The 27,630-nt window shown below is 24.6% G+C and overlaps 2 protein-coding genes across 3 annotated transcripts; both read left to right on the forward strand.

The window, feature by feature from the left end:
- Positions 1 to 7,223: 7,223 nt before the first annotated feature.
- On the forward strand, positions 7,224 to 18,438 carry LOC122858986 (protein SCO1 homolog, mitochondrial). 2 transcript variants are annotated; one of them, XM_044162274.1, is made up of 13 exons: positions 7,224 to 7,419; positions 11,232 to 11,319; positions 13,402 to 13,508; positions 13,663 to 13,812; positions 14,301 to 14,395; positions 14,491 to 14,822; positions 14,884 to 15,017; positions 15,129 to 15,214; positions 15,339 to 15,483; positions 15,568 to 15,829; positions 16,120 to 16,277; positions 16,354 to 17,025; positions 17,135 to 17,262. In XM_044162274.1, the coding sequence occupies exons 1-12, from the start codon at positions 7,387 to 7,389 to the stop codon at positions 16,483 to 16,485; spliced, it is 1,722 nt and encodes a 573-aa protein (XP_044018209.1). In that variant the 5' UTR covers positions 7,224 to 7,386; the 3' UTR covers positions 16,486 to 17,025; positions 17,135 to 17,262. The 2 variants fall into 2 exon arrangements, with proteins under 2 accessions (XP_044018209.1, XP_044018210.1); XM_044162275.1 differs by lacking the exons at positions 7,224 to 7,419; positions 11,232 to 11,319; positions 13,402 to 13,508; ... (6 more) ...; positions 15,568 to 15,829; positions 16,120 to 16,277 and adding exons at positions 17,403 to 17,775; positions 17,864 to 18,066; positions 18,148 to 18,438 and having other exon boundaries at positions 16,989 to 17,025; positions 17,135 to 17,342.
- A 237-nt stretch (positions 18,439 to 18,675) lies between these two features.
- Positions 18,676 to 20,391, forward strand: LOC122858987 (vacuolar protein-sorting-associated protein 36). Its single transcript, XM_044162276.1, has 6 exons — positions 18,676 to 18,832; positions 18,899 to 19,094; positions 19,189 to 19,544; positions 19,616 to 19,780; positions 19,863 to 20,078; positions 20,155 to 20,391. The coding sequence occupies exons 1-6, from the start codon at positions 18,737 to 18,739 to the stop codon at positions 20,323 to 20,325; spliced, it is 1,200 nt and encodes a 399-aa protein (XP_044018211.1). The 5' UTR covers positions 18,676 to 18,736; the 3' UTR covers positions 20,326 to 20,391.
- Positions 20,392 to 27,630: the final 7,239 nt, after the last annotated feature.

Below are 27,630 nucleotides of genomic sequence, written 5' to 3' on the forward strand. Positions count from 1 at the left end.
TTTTTCTATCTAGTTTTGTTATTTCTTTGGTCCATTATTTATTCATCATAGTAATGAGAAGAAAAATTTTAATTGCAATTATATTTTTTATTATTTAAAACGATTTTCTGTACTTATTATTTTGAAACATTTATATTTATTGTGATATAATCTTGTACTTACTTAATTAAATAAAATTTTTATGTTTATTTATTTTGTAATTTTTTTTTGATATTATTTTACAGATAATTTATTTTCATCTTGATTTGATTTATTGATAAGGTGTTTTGTTTAGATGAACATACTGAAAAATTTAAGGTCATATTTTTTGCTATCGGTATGTCTTATGCACACCTTTTCAGTGTCCTAAATTCTCTCGTAAATTTCATTGAATCCTCGAAGGAATAGTATTTTATTTCCGGTCTACCTATTTCCTTGTCGTTTTTATTTTTGTAAAAAAAGTCAAGTAAAAAATAAAATAACAATAAATACTCATAATTTGAATTTAAAAATAGAAAAAATTATTTTTTATTCTATAGACCTTTTTTTTTTTCCTTTTTGATGGAGTGTTTTTAATTTATAGTAAAAAGTTTAGTTGTACCATAATAAATGCATGTATTTCTTTTGGAGAACGATACCACAAATATATGTAGTACTAATTAAAAAACAAAGGGATAACATATGATGCAGTTACTTTTAATGTGAGCTTGTTAAAGTTAGCTGAGTTAACGTGGCTTCACACATTTTATTGCAAGCTATTTTTTTTTAAACAATTATTAAAAACAAAAAATAAAAAATTTAATTCTTTATATTTATATTTCAAATTATATCCAGATATTGCAATTCTATGATTTATTTTTTTTACAATTTTTTAGCAATAAAAAAAAAACAAATCGTCTAAGAAATTTACTGTATTATCGAAAAACCGTAGTGATATTTTTTTATTTTTACTGAAAACAGTATAAAAATTGACGATAAAAATAAAAAAATCAATTTCTTTTAAAAATAATATAAAATCAGCATCTGGTCAGCTAAATTTAAAGTCACAATTTTACAAGTCAAATAAATAAAATTGATGAAAGAAAAAGAATAATTGAATATCGATATTTCTTATTAGATTTATATCTTATCATTTTTTTTTATCAGACCAATATAAAAAAAATTGTAGAATTATGAGATAATAACTAGTGTACTCTCAATTTCCTATGAGAATTTATTGGTAAAAAATTCAAAGAAGATTTTTATATCGCATTGATTCTTTACTTACACTCAGAATATTTTTCTCTCGGATTTAAATCCAATAAAATATCTATCTGCTTTTTGTCACTTGAATCTTTGATATAGTATTTCACAAAAAAAATATAAATATATTTTTTAAAGCAGTTATATCTATTAAAAATATTAATTTAAAAAATCATAAATTAATCAATACAAGTAAATTGACCGTGACAAAATTCAATTAAACTGTATATTAAATTTTTTGAAAGTGACTTTTAAAAAACGCTCAGAGCTTTTTCATCAAGTAATAAAATAAATTTTGAAATTACTCCATATAGTTCATAATAATTAATTTAAGTGAAAACACATAACGATGTTGTAGGTAATTTTTTTTTTTTATTAGCTTTTGTAAAAGAACTCTTAGTGCCATCAAAATAATTAATTCACATTTGCATTATGATATTGGATATCATATATGCGTTAGTTTGACAAAATGCTTTGCCATTAATCAATAAAACAAGTCAAATATTTTTTGTCACCTTGTTTATTTTTTTATTTTATTTTTTTCTCATTATTGTAATATATATTTTTTAAATAAACAAATTTCCCCAAGGAGTTTATTCTTATCCCTAGAAAATTGGCAGACTAATCCATATAATATTTTTTCAATTATCAATTTTTTAAAATACAAGTAGACTAAAAAATTTTATATCTAGCATAAATTAAATACATCATGTTTTTCTTTCGAAATACACTGTGACTATTTATTTAAAATTGATTTATATTATTGTTTGTTGAGACTTGTAAATAAATAAACATTTTAATTTGTTAAAAAACTTTTATAAAACTTTTTGTTAGTATATAATTGATGTTGGCTTTTCGATCAAAATGACTTATTCGTATAGAACAAATAGGATTAAAATTTAAAATAAAAAAAAACGTAACTTTTTTTTTACAATAAGCTTCTTTAACTTGCTTGGAATTTTTTTAAATTATAATTCTTAAACATGTAAGAGAATTACTATTATTATTTTTTCAATTCTGATAATTCTACAGATTATAATTATTCTGTTGAATTGTCTTTTATTTATTTATTCAAAAATAGAACAGCTTGAAGGCATAGTCCAGCTATTGAACAATATTGATTTTTATCCTGTAGCTCATATTACCATCAACGTCACTTCAAATATAAACAAAAAGTCATTTCAAATGATTCGTTACCATGCAACCAGCAACCAGAGTACATTTTGATTTTTTTTTTTTTTTTAATACCCCTACATTAAACCCGTGCTCGAGACTTTTCCTGGTAACAAAATTTTTTTTTCTGGGTACACATACATTGTTGCATTCAGATTTAAAAAAATGAATAAGAGAATCTCATTGAGAGTTTACAATACAGGGTAACAAACATCATAACATTTTAAAAATTTCAAATATTATGTATTTATTTACTGACACGAAAGTGCACTCTTTGATTGACAAAAATAATTAAAATACTTTTTTTTTCAATACAACTGCAGTAGTTTTTTTTTTTTATAAACTCTAAACTTTATTTAAATGTGGTATTTAAACTAAAATAATTGTAGCAAATTTTCTTACCTTTTATTTAATTTCTAGACAGGTAATTCATCCAAAAAATTTTCAGTAGCGAAGGACTTTTAACTCAACATATTTCATATGAAATGTAAATTTATAAAATTCATTTCTTTGTGAATATACGAAATTAAATCAACATACTACATCAACATACTTTATTTAAAAAAAGGATAAGTCATTTTGCTTATTTGACCTGGTTCGACCGTTTAACGGATGTAAAATAATATTTCATTTAAAAATTCTAGCGTCAATTTCGCGGTACTGAATAACTATTGAATTTTTTTTTGGAAAAATATTTTTTGTTATTCAAAAGATACTCTCAGATAACCTTTGCTTTAAATTTCAATGAGTTAATTTATATTCTGGTTTTTCGACAATTGAGAATATGGTAGTTGAATTATACAATGATGCTAATACCATCAATAAATTAAATTTAACGTTTTCCAAAAAAATTCATAGTAATATTTTAGTCAATTTCCATTAAAAATTTAATTAATATTTTAATTTTTTTTATTTTATTCAAGAGTTTAAAATACAAATAATTTTAATAGTTTATCGATTTAATATTTTCACGTTTTACGTACTTATAAGAGTAAACAAATAAATAAATAAAAAATATTATTTAAATGAAAAATGTAAAATATATATTTACATTATTTATATATATATTTACTCAGTGTATATCTACTGACAGAGTTAATTATTTTTAGATCATCATTTGTGAAATAATATTATGCACACCACCGGAAGCAACGAAACATAAAGTCACGAATTTTTAATTCACATTGAAAATACCAGATGTACTTTAGCCACGATTCAATTTTATCAGTGTAATCAAAAAACTCATTCATGCAAATTTTTAATTTTAATTAATCATTTTATTTGTAGATTTTTTTTTCATTTATTTATTAACAGATTTATAATATAATTCATTCAAGGAAAAAATATATTCTATTATTAGCAAACGATATCAGTTGAGTCTTGTAACAATCGAGCAAAATAACCATTCTTAAAAAAAAAAAAATGACTTATTCATTTTCTTATCATTGTAAACAAAATAACACAAACAATATTCCAAGTTCATTGTACCGAAACTGCTTTATCTTCATCTTTTTTTATTTTCTTACTGTTTGAAAAAATTTTTAATCATCAATTAAGATGTTTTCTCTGATTTTATTTTATTATTTATTTTTTTCTATTTTAATTACTCTAAATTTTAATAATGTTTACATCAATATTTTTGTAAATAAAAATATAAAAGAAAATTTGTAAATAAAAAAAACTACTTCATTGAAATAAACAGCTCAAGCAATCATAGCTATAACACACTTTTTTTTTTTTTTTTTTAGTATTTTTTTTGTTTAAAACTTTTTATCAAGTCTTACTGTCCTATATTTTTTTTTTTTTATGTATTTATATAAATGGACATAATTATTATTATTAAAAACAAAAGTCTTTGAAAATAACTGAAATGAAAAAAAATCACTTGAGCAATTACTGTCGACAAATAATGCATTTTTCATTGCAACAATTGGATTTTCATTTTCTACAATTGCTGCAATAAAAATCGATGTACATTCTTATAGTTTTCAATGAAGTAATCATATTATCATTTTTTTTTATTACTTTTATTTGAACGTTTATATCGCGTTATTAAAAAAATATTCGTTCTTTATTTTAGCCAACAATGAAAGCTTGCAATTATTAATATAAAAAAATTTGAAGTAATCAAATTTAAATTATTACAGTAAATTTTTTTAATCTAATAATTTTTCATGTGTGTTTTTTATATTACCATGTGGTTGCACTGAATTTGAATCAGCTGCCACAAATTTATACCGCATACATGTATGAATTTTTTATCAAAAAAAACAAAATATCAAGCAAACAAATAATGCAAGCATAAAAAGAAACTAATTTTTAGAAAAATATTTTTTAATATAAAGTTGATGAATTTAAAATAGCATATAGTTTTTTTATTTTATAATGTTGATTCGTTTATAAATGTCATGTAGAATTTAATGGCAGTTTTAAAAGTTGTTTAATCATTCGGTTGAGATGATCTCGTTATATATACTATTGGTAAAATACCAACGAAAGGTTTTACTATATAGAAAACCGACCTTTCAAACTTTATGAATATTCAATAGTTAAACATGAACAAAGTTACGTTTAGAATTTAAAAAAAGGATTATAGCCACTCAACTTGAAAATAAAAAAAAATATAATAAATAAATATAAAGTTTTGAAAAATTTGTTGAAAATATAATATGAAAAATTGAGATATTTATATTTGTGATCAAAGGGACTATACTGACAAATAACAACTATGAAAAATATATATCTTTGGCAAAGGATATAAAATTTCTCAAGTAGATATATTTATCTTCTTAGTTTTCCTTTTATTTTTCATGACTCATTGTTCTCAGTTCAAACGATGAGATATTTTTTTGTTAAACGTTTTTTATTATTTTATTCGTGGGAGTAATATAGAGTCTTGTATTATCGTAGAAAAATTAATCGATGATCACTCGACTTCTGAGAATGGGTATTTCTATTGTCAGATTAGTCAGACGAATAAACATAATTGTTTGATCAAATAAGAGTTTCTGTATTAACAGGGTGCGTCAAATAACTACAAATTAATAAAATTTGATAGAAATTAATTTTTTCATAATATCACAATGAATATTGTCATTGAATATCAAGCTGTGTTATATACACATTAATTAATTTTTATTTGTGATTTTATTTGATGAAAATTAAATTTAAAAAAATTTAATTTTATATATTTAAACGTATGAATTTTTTTACTTTTGTCTTTCTTGTCAACAAAACAACATGTTTTAGTTCTAAACAAATATGATCAAATGGAAAAAAAAAAAATAGTACAAAGAGTTATTGAAAAATATAAATCGTATAATTTTTGCATGAAAAAATTTTTATTTTTCACATAAAATTGGAGCAACGATTATTCATTTTTTTTTTCTTGGCAAAGAACATTTAATGTCTACAAATCGTAAGCGAATATAAAAGAGAAAAAAAAAAACCATCAAGTCTTTTGACTATAAATAAAGAGATATCAACGTGCTCAAAGTGAGAAATGATGCTACTATAATAAAGTTTGTTCGTTGACGTTAACATTTATCAAGAAATTTGTTGTTGTCAGGCTGACAAATTGTGAGAATCGAAGATGATGATGTTTCAGAATAATTATTGAATTATTATATCAACTGGAAGAAGTAACTTTCAATACTAAAAGATATTGAGTCTCTTAGCGCATATGCTAATATATATTATGGACCTTGATTGGCATTACATGCACTTCATTTAGTCTATATGTTCATCTATGCATGCATAAGCTAAATTTAATTTATGCAATAAATTGCTTTATTCAATATCAAATTTAAATAGTCTTTATTCATCAATAGTTAAAAACAAAAAATAATATGTATATGATAATCGGTCCATTAACGTCTAACGGTAACGATACTTGACATCTAAGTGGCATCATTATAGTATTAAATTATGACCAAACATATAAATATGTATAGCAGAGGGTAGAAAAAATTAGGGTGAACTAAATAGTCGCTAAAATACATAGAAAATAAATGGGAATCAATCACGGAGTTTCAAAGAATATCATCATTGATTCTTTGAGGAAGCAAAGACATAAAACTTTTCTTGGAATTAGTAAATCAATGAAGGTTAATTAAATGAAGTCCTACCTTTTTGTTCCACAATAATTTTATTAACAATAGACCGGTTTTATTATTACACTATCTGTAACAGAAAAATTCAAATGAAATTATATTTATTACGAGACTGACTGGAATTGTGCCACTGCTGATATTTATATTAATTTAAAAACAGTGAATAAATAGATTTTAATTTTTTTGGTATTAATTAATGCTTGGAGAAATTAAAGATAAAAAAACACATATATCGTTCTATCAGTATCTTGCTCCTTACAAAAGTAGCGAGTTTCAACTTTTCTATTTTTTTTTTTGATAAACTGATAAATTCTAAAAGATAGTTTACATTTTTAAAATTACTTGATAATTTATTTACTTCATAGTTTACTTGATAGATTTTTTCTTTTTGTATTAAATTTATATGCGAATTTTAATACCTTGAATTCCTTTATTCTGATGTTTATTTGACTATTATTTATAGAGCACTTTATTATTTTAAAAAATTGAAAATCAAGTAGAGTATGAAAGTCTCGATGAAAGAAAATAAATTCATTACAAATAAACTATGAAAATTTTATATAATAAATTCTTGTGCTTTTTTTTTATTTTACTAAAAGTTCATGGTAATTTATTTTTATAAAAAAAAACCTCACATTGATTCCTAACAAAAGGACGTAAAATAATATAATTTTTTTTTTGTTTTTGCTATTAATTTTCTCTTTTTTTTTTTTTCCAGAGTTCAGATGATGGAATGAAAATATAAAATTGTGGATGAGCTGACCTGAAACTAATCTTATTGATGAGTAATATCTTATTGATAGAAAATCTTTTTGGAAAAATTTTAATCTGTAATTTTTGAGTGTTCAAACAGAACTTGAAGGATAATATTAAGACTGAAATGAATATTGAAGTAAACACAATGGCACCAAATGTAAGTTAATTAAGATTATACATTGTATATATTGCGTAAATATCATATATTATTTATCAAGTAAATAGAGTGACTGAGAATATTGGGGTATGTTTACTTAGTTGAAAGCATAATTGAAATACCAATAGAAATTCGAGTCAAATGCAAGATGTTGAAGAGTGAATATTTTTGAGATTTACTAATTAAAATTAAATTCTTACATTCACACTATCGATGATCCTTCAATCTTGAGAACTCGATTCGGTTTATTCAAATAAAATAAATTCAACTCATTCATAAACTAGCTACAGAAAATTTTTAAAAAATTTCCCTAAAAGGAAAAAAATAATACAAAAGATTGTTAATTTATTCTGAAATCTGTTGATGACAGGTTAGCCTTTGATAACAATTTTTTGACGGAAAGAAAAATAAAAAACTTCAACTGGTAAAACTCGAGAGTAAAAATACTTTGTGTTATCTATTGGATTAATCTGCTTGTCGTTGATCAAGTTGGAAGGGTGCCAAAATACCAAGAAGGCGATAGAATTTTTTTTCTCAATATTTAATCGTTTTGTTGTTTTTTTCCCATCAAGACTTATTTGATACAGAAAGAATATCCAGTTAATATTAGACCATGACTTGGATAAAATGCTGCAAATCTTATCATTTGTTTGTCTTATCAAAAATCATTGTGTACGTTCATCTTATTCAGCAAGACCACCAATTTTTTTAAAAGATATATTTTTTTTTATTTTACTAGTTTCATGATGATATTTAGCTTTTAATATTTAATTTGTTTAACCAATGACTAAACAAATAAAAAGTATTAATAATTAAGTAAGACGAATGTATTTTGTATAATAGATTTTTTTCTGAAAATTTAAAATCCTCAAAGGCATTCATAAATAAAAAATATTGAAAATGAAAATATGTTAATAAATTCATAATTATAAATTTTCATTAAAAATATATACTTTCATATTGAATCTGATTCATCATGCACTTTTTATTTCTAGCGAATGAAAAACTCATCAAAATAGTTGAAAAGAAAAAACTCTGTACTACTCTACCGAATGAATCTTTATTTTTTTTTCATTTACTCATTAAATTTGAAAAGAGCATGAAATTATTTTTCAAGTACATTCAATGAGTATCATTAATGAGCTGATGCTTTTTGCCAAATGATTTTAGAATCCTCTTAAAGCTTGAACACAAGAGAAACGATTCGTCTTTAAATGAATGACAAATTATCATTTTCTCAGTTATATAACAGTAATTTATTTTCGTTATAATTTTTTTTTATATAAAAGAATTCAACTTTGTTAATAGACCAACCCTACATTTCCCAGAAACGTATATCATCAATGCAATTGCATACTTGTTTAATCAACAAATTGAGTATACAAATGAAATAAAAAAACAGAAACAAAAAAATGTATATGTACATGCTTCCCTTGTGTAAAAGTTATTTACATTGTTTGTGAGCTTATCATGATGAAGGATTGTCCCTCACGCCAGAACATTCATTAAACCAAACAACTTGCCTTTTAACACTGTCGTAACTTTTTTCATCATAAACCTCAACGTTATTGATATTATTTCAAGACAATTCATTATAGTATTATAATTAGTAAAATTTACTTAACACTGTGTCATTTAAAAAATTTAATAAAATTCTAAAAATGATAAAATTATTTTATCTGATTTCAAAATGATTGATCAACACTAACAGTTGAACCTAGCTAAAGTGATAACGTTGGGTAATGTTACTTTGAGAAAACGATACATTTTCCAGGTATTTAAACTCTTGACTACAACATTAACCATAGTGTCCTTCATCGTAGTAGACAGCTAGCATTAGTATGCACACGCGATATATACATATTGTGTTATCCAAACTCACTTTAACATTTTGTTCCCATTTGAAAATAACGTTATTGATCTAGCTAAATGATACAAAGTTGGGTTTTTTTTTTTATAAAATATAAACGTAAATGATTTTACATTCTTTGTGTTGACTATATTACTTTTTTTATTTTTTATTTTTCTGATAACACGTACGTCATGCAGGATGTGACCTGGCTTATCCCATTCAAGAAATCTATGTATATAAAATTTTATTTTTTTAAAAATAATATACCATCCGGACATTTGATTGGTCATTGTTTTTTTCTCACTTACTCTCATACGAGCAACGAAAAAACAAAAAAAAAAGAGCGAGTAAACAAAATTTTTTTTGATATTTTTTATAATTTTTTTTTAAAATTGACAAATTAAGCTAGCACAACTTTCTCAATAATCATCGGATCTCAATGCACCTAGGCTCAAAATTTTAGGCGAATTATGTGTTTTTTATGTGTGAAGAAATAAATTTGAAAGAAAATTTTTTTTTTATTTTTTTTATTTTTTTAAAAAATTGGCGTATTAAGCTAGCACAACTTTTTAAATAATCATCGGATCTCAATGCAATTGGGCTCAAAATTTTGCGCGAATTATGTGTTTTTTATGTGTGAAGAAATAAATTTGAAAGAAAATTTTTTTTTTATTTTTTACATTTTTTTTAAAAATTGGCGTATTAAGCTAGCACAACTTTTTAAATAATCATCGGATCTTAATGCAATTGGGCTCAAAATTTTGTGCGAATTATGTGTTTTTTATGTGTGAAGAAATAATTCAAAAACAAAATTTTTTTAAATATTTTTTATATTTTTTTTTTAAATTCACATATTAAGCTAGCACAACTTTCTCAATAATCATCGGATCTCAATGCACTTGGGCTCAAAATTTTGTGCGAATTATGTGTTTTTTATGTGTGAAGAAATAATTCAAAAACAAAATTTTTTTAAATATTTTTTATATTTTTTTTTAAAATTGACTTATTGAGCTAGCACAACTTTTTTAATAATTATTAGATCTTGATGCAATTGGGCTTAAAATTTTGTGCGAATTATGTGTTTTTCATGTGTGAAGAAATAAATTTGAAAGAAAATTTTTTTTTTATTTTTTACATTTTTTTTAAAAATTGGCGTATTAAGCTAGCACAACTTTTTCAATAATCATCGGATCTCGATGCAATTGGCCAGCAATTTCAAAGTAATTATGTGATTTTTATGTAAATATAAATTTGGAAAAGAATTTTCTATTTTTTTTTTTTAAGATATAAAAGTTGCACAACTTTTTCAGTAAACATTCAATTTTGATGTTATTAGACTAAAAATTACGTGTGAATTATGTGTATTTATGTGTAAATAAATAAATTAAAAAAATTTTTTGTCAATTGATTCATTCTTTTTTTTTTTTTTTTATGATAATACTTGTGTTTATAAAATCAATGGAAAACGAACCTTTTAGAATGTATAGATACAGGCGCGCGTAGCGCGCCAATGTGCTCGTCTTGTAAAAAAGAAAAATAAAAAAATCAATAAGTTTGTTTTTAACATTCAACAGAAGCAAGTATACCAATTAAATTTTTTAAATTGAACAACCCTGTTATCTTTTTATAACTTGATTTATCAAAAAAATTATAAATAAATTTATCCTTTTTATAAAATTAAATTGAGTATATTTTTTTAAGGATATTATCATGTATCTATTTAAAAATTTACTCAATTATTTCATAGTGCAACGAGACAATATGTAGTTTAGATATGGATCATAATCACAAAGAGAATTATCAAGTGAATGTAAACATAATAATAGGATGAGCTCTATCAAAGGACAAGCAGTATTATAATATCAGACTTGTCTTTGAGGAATTAAAATTAATTTTCAAAACTAATTTGTCTAATAGAAATAATCTAATTTTATCTAATTGTTTTTTTCATAATTAACAGGGTAGTGGTTATAACAGCCCCTATATTCAAGATGCAATTATCAAATGGCATGAAAAAAATTGCCGTATTGGTTTCGTCTCAAGTTCAGGTAACTCTACTATTTTTGAATATTAAATTATTGATATAATATTAATGAATTATTCATCAATCATAATAATGCATCATCAATTTTCACCCTCAATAGATTCAAGATATTTTTTTTAAATTAATGATATTTTTCATTTTTCCATAAATCAAATAAAAAATGAATAATATTTACTCGGTTAAATATTGAATTAAATATTATATTTTCAAGGTAAAATTATATTTGATATTGATCAAAGTAGAAAATACATTTGATATGGTTTATTAAAAATAATAAATTAAATTTTTCATTATTAGAATTTTTTAATTAATTTTCAAATGATATATATTTATTTATCATTGGTGTAGATTCAATATAATCCACTCATAATTTATATTCATAAATTAATATCATATTTTTATTATAAATAATTGAAATCCTCATTGTGAAGTATGTTTTAAAATAAATCCTCAATATAAAAACTCTCAATGTGGCTTATTGATTAAATCGTGCGTGGAGCATATATATATTTATGCAAAACACAAACATGTTTTCAATTTGGTTGTAATTATTTGAAAATGCTCCTATCCAGAAAGATAAATTCATTGTTAATTGGGTTTGCGTTTTATTGTTAAAAAAATTAAAATTCTTCAACAATATATTGTATGATAATTACACAAAAAAAAAAAAAAAACAAAAATGCTTGAATATATTTTTAATTTTTATTACAAACATGTGCAAATGAATGGTTTTTTTATTTTTCATTTTAAATATATGATTAAAATTTAAATTAAAATAAAATAACAATTCGTATATAATTAAAATAACTTTGCGTATGATATAGAGTAAATTAGCTCGAGGATATTTAAGGAATATACACTTCCAAGTTGAAAACTCAAGATGCTCATTATACTCAGTATAGACTTGCAAGCTTAGAACAATTGCTTGGAGACATGAATAAAAGATACTTTATATATGTCGAATTAATTATGCAAAATCTCATATTAAACAAAAATCTTTTGCAATAACCTGCATTAACAAGAAAATTCAACATCGTTTAATTGTTAAAATTATTTGTTTGCAACTTGTTAGCAAAATACTGTCTGAATAACATAAATTGATATTTATTGATGCGTTAATTTTACACGCTTTGTTAATTTAATCAAGGCTCAATTCAGGATTCATTAAAAATTCAAAACAATGATCTTTGCAGTTTTTCTTTTTATTTTTTAGATGAATGTTTCATTCAATTTGAATTTATAATTTAATTAATAATGTTATACTCAAATTTATTTACAGAAAATACAAAGGAATAATTTATTTTGACTAAATTTAATGATTTATTTTGGAGAAAAATTATTGTAGAATTTATTTTAAACAACGACAAGATATGTCGATAGATTTTACTGGTTGCATTTTAAATTTTTAGATGAATAAAAAATTTACAATACGACGAACAAGATGAATGGCAAAAATAGATAATATACTTGAATCTCAAGAGAAAAACAGCTGCACTCGATAATCTCACCTGCAGAGTGCTACATTATTATAATGTATATATTTTTTTATTTATAAAATCTGCTATTGTCAGTGTGACCTCAAAATTTACAATTAAATATACCTAAGCTGTATTCAATCTGAGCTTACAAATTCATTTCAGTATAATCTCCATAAAATTTATGTCAAATCTTTGTTAGTAAAAGTCATATAAATTTAATAAATAATATAAATAAAATTATCATTTTATAAAAAACAATAATTTTATAATAAAATTTCTATGAAATATATAAAATTAAAATGTAAATAAAAAAAAAAAAAACAACTAAATATTTAAAAATTATTTCATGATAGATATGATAAATTAATAATTAAAAAAAAAATAGAGAATTTGAAAATCTTGAAATAAAAAAAGATGAAATTGAAAATGTCAAAAAAATTTAGTTTGTAAATGTAAAATATCATATATAAAAACTTACCAGACAAAGTTCAACAGGTGTCATCGATTAATAATCTTTCATTACACCTCTTTTATCACATTAAGTGTGTTGAAGATTTGAAAACTTTTTATCCATTTAACTTAATCCCTTTTGATATATTATTTTCCAGATGAGTGCCCGGAGATTTGGGATGGAATACTCTGCTGGCCACCCACCACCCCCAATAAACTAGCTGAGTTATCTTGTCCGGGTTATTTTGCTGGTTTTGATACACAGGTATTTTTTTTCATGTCTTTCTCTGTCTCTGGAATATAACAAAAAAAAAATTATTATCATTTTCTTTATATTTAAATGAAAAATAAATATTGGCAAGTATTTTTTTGTCATCACAGTTTATTGCTTGACTAATTTATTAATTTGATTATTGCAGAAAAATGCAACAAAACAATGCATGCCGGACGGACAATGGTATTGGAGTCCAGAAAATAATCAAACATGGACTAATTATACACAGTGCTCGACAACAAAGCTAGTAACAGTTCTCATGGATGTACCGAAACATAATTCAAGTTTGACAGAGGTGAATTTTCGTTGAAACAATTATACAATAATGAATTGTGTTATTTGCCGAAATGTTATTTCAATTTACAATAGATAATTCAAATATCCAAGCATTTTTATTGAAAATATATCAAGGGGCTATTCATGGCCAGATTTAGATTTTAAAATTATTCAAGAAAATAACTTAGTTAAAAACATTTAGATGAAAAATATTTAATTTTTTTTTTTTTTTTTCATTATCGAGTTTAAATTGATAAAAATTTTATTAAAATACCAAAGTTTCAAAGAGTAAAATTTATATAAAGTAGAGTAAATGCTTCTGACTGCGACAAGTGAGTGACATTATTTAATGGAAAATTGTTTCAAACAAATTTAAAAGCCGTTATTGACAATTTAATTTTAAAAAACAAGCATTAAAATTTATCTTTAAAAATCTATTAATTTATTATGTATACTATTAAATATTTATATAGAATGATTTTAATATTTTAATTTTTTTTTTTTCAGATGTATTTACCTATTATCAGAAACATATCAACAATTGGATACACAGTATCTTTATCAACTCTTGTTGTAGCATTTTGTATTTTAGCAACTATTAAGTATGCACTTGAAAATTTATTAAATATTTAAAAAAATAATTATTTCTATTTAATTATATTTGTATTGATGGTTTTTTGTTATTATTTCAAAACAGAAAACTAAGATGTTCAAGGAATTTATTGCATCTTCATTTATTTGTATCGTTTATGACTCGAGCATTAATGGCACTTTTGAAAAATATACTTATTGCATCGGGATTAAGTGTTGCTTCAGATATCATAGAAATAAATGGAGCAAGTTATTTACATGTTAATGATTACGAGAGCAATTGGCTGTGTAAAACATTTGCAAGTTTATGGCAATATTTTATTCTTGCAAATTATTCATGGATTTTAATGGAAGGATTGTATTTACATAATCTCGTATTTTTTGCATTATTTCCGGAGAATAATTCGAGTATTGCTGGTTATGTTATTCTTGGCTGGGGTAAGTTTAAATATAAATAAATTAACAATTATTTATTAAGTTTATTTAATTTTTTTTTCAGGTTTGCCAGTAATTTTTGTCATTCCCTGGGCTATTTTACGAACTTTATTTGATAATACATATTGCTGGTTTACCAATGAAAGCTCATATATATTTTTTTATATGATTCGATTACCTACAGGACTTTCTATTATAGTAAGTATATATTACCACATAAAAAAATTTAAAATAAACAAGTAAAAATATAATAAAACAACATAAAAAAACAAAATTCAATTCTTTTGATTGTTTTATTTTTTTAAACAGATAAATTTTATACTATTCATCAATATTGTAAGGGTATTACTTTTAAAACTTCAATTCACAATATCTGAAGAAACTCAACGATACAAGTAAGACCAAAGAATTTTCAACACTTGTTATTATTTTTTTATTTCATTTTCGTATTTTCAATAAAAAACTTTCAATTGAAAATTAAATAAATAAATAAAATCCCTGTACGTGATATGATTTCAGACGATGGGCTCGAAGTACTCTTGTTCTTGTTCCTTTGTTTGGAGTACATTACGCACTTTTTCTTGGTATGTCTTATAGTATTGGGATTAACGAAAAAGTTGAGCTTATATGGCTCTTTGTTGATCAGCTGTTTGCCTCGTTTCAAGTATGTTTTTTTACATTTTGTTTTAGTCAAATATATACAACATAATAATAAAATTGATTGAATTTTTTAAAAATTATTTTCAAGGGGTTTTTTGTTGCTGTATTGTATTGCTTTTTGAATGGTGAAGTGAGAGTTGAAGTTACAAGAGCTTTTAACAGTAACAGATGGAGTAGATTAAGACGAAGTCAACGAACATCAACAAGATCAGACAGTGCATGTAGTTGTCAATTAAAAAAAATTAGAAAACATAAAAAACGAGGATTTATTAATTTCATTTTGGCTTGTTTTTGTACTGACAATTCAATGCATCATCGTTCTTCTCATTCTATGATGAGTACACAACAAGGTGAATATTTAATTGTAATTATATATATTGTAATTAACTTGTTGTTATGACAAATATATTCAACAAATATATTAACTCACGAAATTAACATTATTTATTTAAAATAAAAAATTACTTTATTCCAAAACCATGCTCGTGATGCTGAACACACGATCTAGCTTCCGTAAGATGCTTTGCATTGCTTTGATAATTTTTTTTTTTTTTGATCATTATTAATGAAATAAAAAATATTGCGATTATTTTTTAGCTTTGAATAATTATATGCTTTGTTTTGTTGAATGTATTTATAGACATTGCAACAAGAGGCTGTAGTTTAGCAAGCAGTCGAGTATTTTTTGATTCACCTGGTCCTGGAATGTACTCAACAGATAATCAAGATTGTACGTCACTTGATTCATCAGCATGTAACAGATATACTGCTCGTTCAACACTCTCATTTTGTTCTCACGTGAGTCATCTAATTATCATTTAAATTATTAAATTAATAAAAATATAAATTGATAAATTATTTTATGTATGTTTAGATGTTGGCAGACACAGCTGGGCCTCATTTAAATATCATGACAACAGACGACAGACCAAATAATACTTGGAGTGACACAGAATCATGCCTGGCACTGAAACTCGATGATTATCCACAGCTTGAAATTTCTTGATTAAAATAATTTTATGTGGTCATTGTCATAAAATAATTGTATTTATTTTAAAAAACGAAAAAAAACAACAATCAACCTCACACAGTGATAATTCAAAATAAAAAGAGATTAAATATTTTTAAATATTAATTCAATTTATGTATTCTATGTAATAAATATATTCTTTTTTTATTTGCCTTTATTTATTCAACAATTATATTGAGCTATTTTTCACAGGTAAAAAAATAAAAAAAAAAGAAAAACCAACAAATTAATGACAAAAAAAATATTAAATTTAAAGATTTTAGTGTTAAAAATTGTTATTACTATGAATGTTTTATCAACAAATAAAGCTAAATTTTCAATTTTTCTATTTTATGAATTATAAAAATACTGATAATAATTAATTAGTTAATTTTATGGAATCAGTTGAAACTTTGGCGCGAGAAAATGGACACATCGACGACAGCGACAATAGTTTCAGTTACCACCACACTTTATAATAATAATAACAATAATAATAAATTAAAATGACAAAAATTGTGAAACAATAATCAACCGGTATTTATTTTTTCTAAATAAACAATATTTAAATTCTGTCAAGTATAAATTAATAATTTGTTGTACATTTACCAACATTGTCACTGATATTTATTTAAATTATTTTCAGATTTATTGATAAACTTTGTAGATTGACCTTGTTAATACAAACGTGAACATCACATTTCATTCTAACCTGCTCGAGTTACAAAAAAAAAAAAAATAATTATATTAATTAGGTATAATTGAGATAAAAATAAAAAGTAAAAAAAATGACAACTCTGATTCTACGTTCACTACAAAAATTTCAAGCATGTTCAAGATCTCTTGTTGCACAGGTAAATAAAAAAAAGTAAATCATTATGACATTATATTAAATGAAATGACATCAATTTTAGACTCGTCAAATACACATTTCAAGATGTTTAAAACAAGAAAATCCATCACAAGTTCCTAAAAGACGAACAATTGGAAAAGGAGCACCTATAACATGGTCAAGTATAGCTATTGGTGGTGGAGTTGGTTGTGCATTACTTGCATACATGTATTACTTGAAAGAAAAAAAAGATCTTGAAATTGAACGTGAAAGAAGACGTTCAATTGGTAAAACTCAAATTGGTGGAAAATTTGAATTAATTAATTCAAAAGGTGAAACAGTTAAATCTGATGATTTTTTGGGACAATGGGTTTTAATATATTTTGGATTTTCACATTGTCCTGATGTTTGTCCAGATGAAATGGAAAAAATGGTCACTGTTGTTGAAAAATTAGGTACCAGCTATTTATAATTTATATTATTTTCAATTAATATTTTTTAAGTAATTAAAATTAATTAATTTTTTAATTTTTTAATTTTCAGAGGCAAATAAATTTCCAGTTAAGCCAATATTTATCACAGTTGATCCAGAAAGAGATACAAAAGAGGTTGTTGAGAAATATTGTAAAGAATTTTCTCCAAAAATTATTGGACTTACTGGTAATCGTGAACAAGTAGGTGCTGCTTGTAGAGCATATCGTGTTTACTTCAGTAATGGACCAAAAGATCCTGACAATGATTACATTGTACGTTTACATTTACTTAAATTTATATAATTCATTCAATAGTAAATTGTATAATTTAATTTTTATTATATCTTGTTTCAGGTTGATCATACCATCATTATGTATTTGGTAGATCCAGAAGGTTTGTTTGTTGATTATTATGGACAAACAAATAGTCCTGAACAAATTGTTGCAAGTGTCATGTTACACGATGAAAAAGCAAAAAGATTAAGAGGTGATGGTGCTTGGTTGCCTTCATTTGGTTTCAATAAACCAAATACAGCATAATTATTAATAATATAAAATTGCTTTATCCAAGGTTTAAATGATTAATTTTTTTTTTTTCATTAATACTGTTCCTTAAACTTGTTAAGCATATTTTATTTATTTGTATCGTACACTTTTTTCTTTGAATAAATAATTCATTACAAGTAAAAAATTAAATTCATTAATAAATATTCAATTTATTTTTAAACAATGTTGTAATAAAAAGCCGAAAAAAATACAATGATTATAAAAAATTATTAATAACAATTAAAAATTTTAGATGCATTTGTTAATAATTCTGGTAAGTCAAGTAGATCCCATTTATATCGACAATAATAAATATGTTGTTAGATTGTCAGCTGATGTAGTAAAATCAGCTGATTGACAATTTGACATGATTCAAGTTTGTCAATAAAAAATAAACATGAACCGATTTGAGTATGCTGAATCAAAGTTATTACAAAATGAAATTCAATTGAGACGAGACATTCCAATAAGTATTTACGATGGAGATACAAAGGTATTTATATAATTAAAAAAAAAATTGGTGAACTTAAATTAATAATATATTTAATGTTTATTGTAGTCTAATTTTTCTGGAGGTGAATTGGTTTTGACAAGTCACAGATTTATATGGGGAAGACCTGGTGAAATATCTCGTGAACAAATATGTCTGTCTTTAGCTTTACGACATATTGTTTTTTTCGAAGAAGAAAATCAAGGTCCTTTTTCATTTGCCAAAAGTAAAAAAATTATTTTACATTTAGCTGAGTGTCCAATTGGTAATAAAATTATTTAAAATTTTTTATTTTATTTATGAATATTATCTACAAGATGTTATTGTTGTTATGTATATGATTTTTTTTTATTTTTTAGATAAATTGCCTGGACCAGTGGACAATAGTTCTAATATGTATATTAAATTTTCATTCAAAGAAGGATTGGATCCAAATTTTTTATTCAATCTTTCAGATGCAATAATGAAAAAAGCTTGGGAAATAACACCAATATTACCAATGATGTCTGATGTTAGTTTACAAAATAAATCAGAAAAAACTAAACTTCCTGTTATTAAAACACGAACTGGAATAATTGGAATTGAACGAAGTCTACAAGAACGACAAAGAGCTACTGATGACAGCATATCTATGGCCTTTCAAGATTTAAAAAAACTCATGGAAATGGCTAAAGACATGGTCTCCATATCAAAAACAATATCTGCAAAAATAAAGGTATTCATTGATATATTTGAATTAAAAAACGAATAACAATAAGAACCACTTTAATAATTAGAATATTACAGGAACGACAAGGTGATATTACTGAAGATGAAACAGTTAAATTCAAATCGTATTTAATGAGCCTTGGTATTGATGATCCAGTCACCAGGGAGGCATGCAAAAGTAGCAATGAGTACTTTAGACAATTAGCTATGCAACTTTCACAAATTCTTGAAGAACCAATCAAGGTATTGTCTAAATATATTCAAATGTAAAAAAGGTTTTGTTTTTTTTTAATTATAAAAAAATGTGGTGTATTTATAATAACAGGAAGTTGGAGGAATGATGACACTAACTGATGTTTATTGTCGTGTTAATCGAGCAAGAGGACTTGAACTATTATCACCAGAAGATTTGTTAAATGCCAGTCGACTTTTAGCACCACTTGGTTTGCCAATTGTACTTAGAGTTTTTGACAGTGGTGTTATGGTACTACAAGCAAAATCTCATGATGATAATGCTGTTATTGAAGGAATAACTGAACTGGCAAGTATTATAATTATTTTATTTCAAACAAATTAAACTATTTGTTAATAATATTGTTTTTTTTTTAATTGTTTAGTTGCAAGAACGAGGATCTATTACAGCTGAAGAATTGGCACAATCTGAAGGAATATCTGTTATTTTGGCACGTGAAAGACTCATAGTTACAGAAAAAAATGGTCGTGCATGTAGAGATGATGCGATTGAAGCACTTAGATTTTATCCAAATTTATTTCTTGATCAAAAATGATAAAATTATAATTACCCCAATTTAATATTATATTTTAATAACACGGCTTGTGTTAAATAATTATTTTAAATACAGTAATAATTTTGCGTCAAATAATGAAATATATATTTTACCAAAATGAGAATTAAAAAAAAAGAAAAAAAAAAACATTGAAATGATTTACCACTCAATTATTTATAAGTACTAGAAGCTGATATTATGGAATTTTTTAATTAAAAAAAAATTATTTACCTAAAAAATGTTAACACTGGGTCTTGTTGAGAGAGGTCTATCTTGTTATTATCTTTTCTCTTGTTGCTACATATGTTACCAACATCAAGAATAAAGTTATCGCTCATAAATTATCAACACTTTGCTACATAATAAAAATATACATACAATTCGTCTTACTGTTTTGTTAAATTTTTTTTTTTTTCATTTTCTTTTACATGTTGACTATTTTAAAATGTAATAAATATTAAAATAATTTTTTAAATTGTCATTTTATATTTATATAAAGTTATAAATCACTTTATTTAATTTTTCATTGAATATTAATTGAATTTGATAATTATTTCAAGTGAAAATTATATTACATATGTGATTTAATTAAATTAGCAGTATTTATGTGTTGACTAAATTATTGTAAAAGCTGAAAAATAATACATAAATAATTACAGGTAAATTTAAAACGTGTCTTTTCCTAGTCACCCAGGAGGTAGACACTTGACTCGTTTTTTTTATCAAGTGGTTTCTCCAGTAGACCTATTCCACTTTTCGCGCGCGTTTTCTAGCTGCAGCTTGAATTGTTTCGATCGGATTTTTAAATTTTTCGATTGCGCTCAAAGCAGCAAATACGGACGCACGCGGATTCAAAAAATAAATATATAAACATCACTATATACCCGCGCTCATAGCTGCAGGTATATTTTTCGTTATTTAATGTGATAGGACATTTCTAGGCTCATTTCACTATGCCACTATCACTTATTGTGATAGGACATTTCTAGGCCTCAATCACTATGTCACTATCACTAAATATTATTATCACATGTTTCACTTTTTCACTTTATAAAATCTTGAAATTCAGCAAATATTAAATGTCTTGAAAATTATAAAAATCTTGAAATTCAGCAAATATTAAATGTCTTGAAAATTATAAAAATCTTGAAATTCAGCAAGTATTAAATGTCTTGAAAATTATAAAAATCTGAAACAAAAAAAATTTTAAATTATACAAATCCTGAAACAAAAAAAATCCTGAAACATTAAAAACATAATATTAAAATTCTGAATAACTCGAACTCCTGATAATCCTGAAACATATAAAAAGCTGAAACATATAAAAACCTGAAACAGAAAAAATCCTGAAACATACTTTAAATTGATTATTGTTTTTGGAAAAGTGCATTTAATATCAAAAATATCTTAAACATAAACATACATCGCGAATGGAAAATAGGGTGAAAATTTATCTATTATAAATGTGAGTTGCGGTTTTATGCTTTTTGGATTTTTATTTTATATCCAAATTTTACCACAAATTACTTTAATTTAATATTACAAGATTTTAGTTAAATATTTTAAATAAAATCAAACACAAATTTTTAATTTAATATTATTTTAACTCTGTATTTTAATATTTAATTTATATGATATAATGGTACAAGATATGCTTTAATGTATGGGTGATGTGGTAAAACCACGTCACCAAAATATTTATAATTTTATTTTGCGGACGCACTCGATGGTGGCCGGACTGGAAGTGTCGTTTCTAATTTTCTCTCCCTATCGAGACACACATACAAACATTTTTACACCTAAACTCTCTCCGTCTAGTGTCACGGACACTCATACATACATCTTATACATATATATATTTGTACACGCTACAACTACCCCCCTTTTTCATTATACATGATTTATCATATTAATGAAAATTATAGTAGCGTTTACATACAAGTAGTATACAAAAATATTTACAATAAACAATTTAAAATCCTTAATCATCATAGACTTTAAAATCACTATTATTTTACATTTAAAATTAGTTAACTGTACCCAAATAAAAATTTATAATAATCCTATTTACAACCACAAATATTTCTTTTTAAAATCAAATTAATCTTTGACCTTGAAATTTAACATACAAAATTATAGTTATCAAATATTAAAACTTTACATTATTTTTTAAAAAAGGATATAATATACATTTACATTGATTAGTAAAATTCAGATGAATTTCTGCCACATCTTACATATTCCCAGCATATTGTAATCGTGGCATCCATCATTGAGTTATTGAATTTAACTTCTAGAATATTATATACGATATATAACATTGAAGTTATTTGAATTAGGATCATCAACAATATGCCACCTGGTCCTTGGCATGAGGCAAATGACATTAACCAAAGTAATTCCGTATTCACCCTTCTCAATTGACTGGTCAAGTTAAAGTCAGCAAACATCTCCAAATGACCCAAATATCTTTTACATCCAAATTTGCCATCAAATTTGCACTTTCTGCCAGTCATATTATTGTTATTAATTAACTGTTTGTATTTTATCTTGCATTTAATTTTATTTTTAATTTTATTATTGACACTATTGACCAGTTTGTATCGTTGCCCAGTATTTACTTTTCCAATATTATTGTCATATTTATTATTGAACACATTGACTTTCATTTTCTTTTCAGCAACACTCAAATTGTTATTATTAGCATTATTTTTACATATATTATTATCACAAATTATTTGTTGATAATTATTTATTTTCTCAACATGATTCTGGTGATTATTATGGACAAAATTTAATTCATTTTCATGACAACCATTTGTTGCATCAATGTATTGATTATGAATTTTATCCACAACATTATATACACTTTTATTTTCACAGATATTTTCAACAAAATTTAATTTATTTTGCTGATTACAATTTATTTTATCATTTTGATTGTTGCGATTATTCATCACAATATTAAATTTATTTTTATTTTGATTATCGACAACTATTGTTTGATTGTGTTGATCACACATTGTTTTATCATTGTGATTAATATCTTTTGAGATATCACCCCCCTGCTGATCATTTATTTTATTTTCATTTTTAAACACATTATCATCAACATTTAATTCATTTTGTTGACAATTATTTATTTCTTCAATATGTTTAAATTTTTCTTCAAGCTGTGCTCGTGCTTTATCTGCTTGTGCACGTTTATGCTCAGCTTGCGCACGTTCACTTTCAGCTCGCGCACGTTCACGCTCGGCTTTTAGTTGTGCCTGTCTCGACTCTTCTATCTCAAATTTTAATATTAATATTTCTGCCTCTTTGGCTGCCATCTTGCACAACAATGTGTTATTTTTATTTTTATTATTTTTATTATTTTTACTTTTATCAACACTTGTTGTATTTATTTTATTTTTATTTTTACTTTTGTGGCAATCTCCTGAGGTGTTACCCCCCTGTTGCTCACTCAATCTTTTCATGTTTTCTATAATATTTAATTTTTCATTTTTATGTTGTGACTTCATATCACCAAAATACTCAACAATATTATATTTGTTTATGCTGATAGATTTATCACCATAATTTATTGACACTTCATTTTTAATCATCCATTGATAGCCCAGTATCATATCATACTCAAGATCATATTCCACAACTGCTTCATCATAAAATTTGACCCCGTTTATTATATATGTAAAATAAACTGCTTTATTGGCTGGATTATTTTGGTCATCATCTATTTCTAAAACTTCTAGATGTGATTGTTTAAAAACATTGTAAGACATCATATTATGTGCACCACCTGTCCTTATCAATGCCTTGTATTTATTCTTGCCCATTGTAATTATTACACTTGGACATTTTATATTCAATATATCATTTAATTTCTCCATTTTATCATTATTTTAATACCAGCAATTATTATTTTAAATATTCTCTTATCACTTATTTTATATTGAGTATGTTTTTAATGAAAATGTTGTGTTTAATTTTCACGTATTCTTTTCATACAATTGATTTCATTGAAAATATTATTATTATTATATGTATATATATTTTATTATTTTTATTTTATTTTTATGATGAAATATTCAATACTATGACGTGTCCAACTTCTAGTTGCCACGTGTAATTTTATTTTATTTTTATTATTTTTAATTTTCTTGACAAAATTTTACACATCAGGCGTGTCCAACATTTCGTTGCCACGTGTATACAAATTATTATTATTGTTATTTTGCTCACAAAATTTGTTGATTTTCGTTTAATTTATATGCGAAAATTATTTCTCAACAATTTTTTATATTTTAATTTAATGATATATTTTATACATTTATCAATTTTATATACAATATTACTCTTCTCACTCTCGTGATTGAGATTATAATTTTGAGACAATTATATGTACTCACGATTGAATTTTCACAATTTTATTGATTTCTTTCTTTTATCAAATATTTATATATGTATATTTTTTTTTTCTCACCTCTTGGTTTGAGCTGCTAATTGGAAGCCAATTGTGAATTTTGATCACAACTACAATTTATAATTATTGATTTATATAAATTATTACTTTTTTTTTTTTTTTCACCGCGTGGTTTGTGCCACTAGTTGGGAGCCATTTGTGAGTTGCGGTTTTATGCTTTTTGGATTTTTATTTTATATCCAAATTTTACCACAAATTACTTTAATTTAATATTACAAGATTTTAGTTAAATATTTTAAATAAAATCAAACACAAATTTTTAATTTAATATTATTTTAACTCTGTATTTTAATATTTAATTTATATGATATAATGGTACAAGATATGCTTTAATGTATGGGTGATGTGGTAAAACCACGTCACCAAAATATTTATAATTTTATTTTGCGGACGCACTCGATGGTGGCCGGACTGGAAGTGTCGTTTCTAATTTTCTCTCCCTATCGAGACACACATACAAACATTTTTACACCTAAACTCTCTCCGTCTAGTGTCACGGACACTCATACATACATCTTATACATATATATATTTGTACACGCTACATAAATTTTCACGATAGATAATAATGTCCTAATCACCCTCGTCTACTCTGTTTGAGATAGACAAGGTCGATTCATTTTGACTTTTACACTACAACTATTTAATTTGGCATTTAAATTGAATGTAAATTATTGTAAAAATCAGTCAAAATAAATCTATACATAAAATAATAATTTGGAACGACAAGAAGTTTCAAAAAATATAGCAACAATTTTTTGAAACTTCAAGGATATTGAAGCACTTTTCCGGGATAGGTTAAAAATTGCAACTAGTCAATTTTGATCTAGAGGAACTTACCTTTTGCGAGTAAACAGCCACGTAGAAGTTGTCCAGGTATTCTCCAATAATCCAATTAAATCCCATCATATCTTTTTAGCAAATCCATGTGGAAGTTGTCCAGGTAGTCTCCAATAATCCACATAAATTCCGTTCCATCCTCTCAGCGAAGCCATGTAGAAATTGTCAGGGTAGTCTCCAATAATCCATTTAAAAAATAATCCCAAAACAGCAACAGGCACTTTTACACTTTTTACACTTATTTCACTTTTATTATATCACTTAATTTTTTTTATATATTTCTTTTCTAATAATGATCACTAGCACTAGCACTTGCACAAACACTTTCACTCATTTTTTTTTTTATGACCACAAGACGATCGGCACGTGGTCATTTCAAATACTTCAAACTAAACGTAACCGACAAAAAAATTCTAAACGATATTCACTCCGCGAATACTAAGACGAACTGACGAAATTTTACGAAAATATTCTATTATTTTACACTTGTACTTTTTTTTTTTTTTTTTAACCAAACAACCACGAGGTACTTTTTTACTAACCACGAATTTAATGGACAGAAAATTTTCTAAATGATGTTAAACCGATGAAACGCGAAGACAAACTGACTGGAAATCGTCTAGGACTGCGTATTATATAGACTCGTCTAGTCCTAGACGAGGACTAGAGGTCACTTTTTCTATGATTTACTGCCTAGTTTCGCCCTCTGCGCAGATCAGCCATTGGCTAACGCTAGGTGAAAAAAAAAAAAATTTTGAAACACCTTTCGCGCCAGGTGAAAAAGAAAATTTCACGTGGATGCCATGCTCTCGAACCTAAAAAAAAAAACGTGCAAAAAAAATTTCAAATATATTTGTGTGAATTTTAATAATTATTGTAAAAGAAAAAAAATATATAAATGCATATACCATAATTATTTTAAAATTAATTAGAATAATTTGCAAATTAAGATTTTGACTGATGATCAACTTTTCTCGCTGTTGCTTTTCACTGATGACTTGGAAATTTTACAGATCAATTATTTCGACATATAGTATTTAAAATTAAGTAAAAAAACAAATTAAACTTATCAGTTTTTATTTTATAAATTTGTTGAATCGACAATCGAAAAATAAAAATGATCAATTAAACGCTTGCATTTTACGAGGTAGTGGCAATTTAAAATTTGGTTAGAATTATTTTAAATTGCCTCGTGTAGACTACCTCGTGAAATTTTATTATAAAAAAAAATGTGCAAGTGTTTCATTGATCAATTTATTTTTCGATTGTCGATTCAACAAATTTATAAAATAAAAACTGATTAGTTTAATTTTTTTTTTTACTTAATTTCAAATACTATACGTCGAAATTTTTCTGTGAAATTTCCAAGTCACCAGTGAAAAGCAGCAGCGAGAAAAGTTGATCATCAGTCAAAATCTTAATTTGTAAATTATTCTAATTAATTTTAAAATAATAGGTATATATTTTTTTTCTTTTACAAATTATTAAAATTCACACAAATATATTTGAAATTTTTTTTTGCACGTGTTTTTTTTTTTAGGTTCGAGAACATGGCAAATTTTCTTCTTCACCTGGACGTCGACACGTTATGCTGCGCGAAACGTGTTTTGAAATATTGCGTGGCGTTGGACAGCGTGGTGTACAAGTAAATTTATATTTTAAAATTAATTAGAATAATTTGCAAATTAAGTTTTCGACCGATGAGATTTTTTTTTTTATTACGTGTTATTTTAAAATTATTTTAATTATAAACTATTAAATTATTTTACGTGACGAAAAAATTTTGAATGCTCTCCGGAAAATAACTAAATTTTTTGTGGTAAAATCAAGAGAGTTAATTATAAGAGCAGCACAAGATGTTGCTCTTAAAAAAAATATGTTTTTATCATTATTTATGCGTAGAATAATTATCCACAAGTAAATCATTTTTTTTTTAAGCTAATGAAGTTTCAGATAATTAAATTATCAATTGGAGACTCAGC

The sequence above is a fragment of the Aphidius gifuensis genome, linkage group LG6, assembly GCF_014905175.1.
Source record: "Aphidius gifuensis isolate YNYX2018 linkage group LG6, ASM1490517v1, whole genome shotgun sequence".
NCBI lineage: Eukaryota > Metazoa > Arthropoda > Insecta > Hymenoptera > Braconidae > Aphidius > Aphidius gifuensis.

What these genes read in the sequence shown, in the direction of transcription:
- LOC122858987 (XM_044162276.1), top strand. Translation starts at nt 18,737, where the DNA reads ATGAACCGATTTGAGTATGCTGAATCAAAGTTATTACAAAATGAAATT. An exon ending in CAATATCTGCAAAAATAAAG is followed by an intron (nt 19,545 to 19,615) that starts GTATTCATTGAT and finishes AGAATATTACAG; the next exon opens with GAACGACAAGGTGATATTAC. An exon ending in TTCTTGAAGAACCAATCAAG is followed by an intron (nt 19,781 to 19,862) that starts GTATTGTCTAAA and finishes TTATAATAACAG; the next exon opens with GAAGTTGGAGGAATGATGAC.
- LOC122858986 (XM_044162274.1), top strand. Translation starts at nt 7,387, where the DNA reads ATGAATATTGAAGTAAACACAATGGCACCAAAT. An exon ending in TGTATTTTAGCAACTATTAA is followed by an intron (nt 14,396 to 14,490) that starts GTATGCACTTGA and finishes ATTTCAAAACAG; the next exon opens with AAAACTAAGATGTTCAAGGA. An exon ending in AGCTGTTTGCCTCGTTTCAA is followed by an intron (nt 15,484 to 15,567) that starts GTATGTTTTTTT and finishes ATTATTTTCAAG; the next exon opens with GGGTTTTTTGTTGCTGTATT.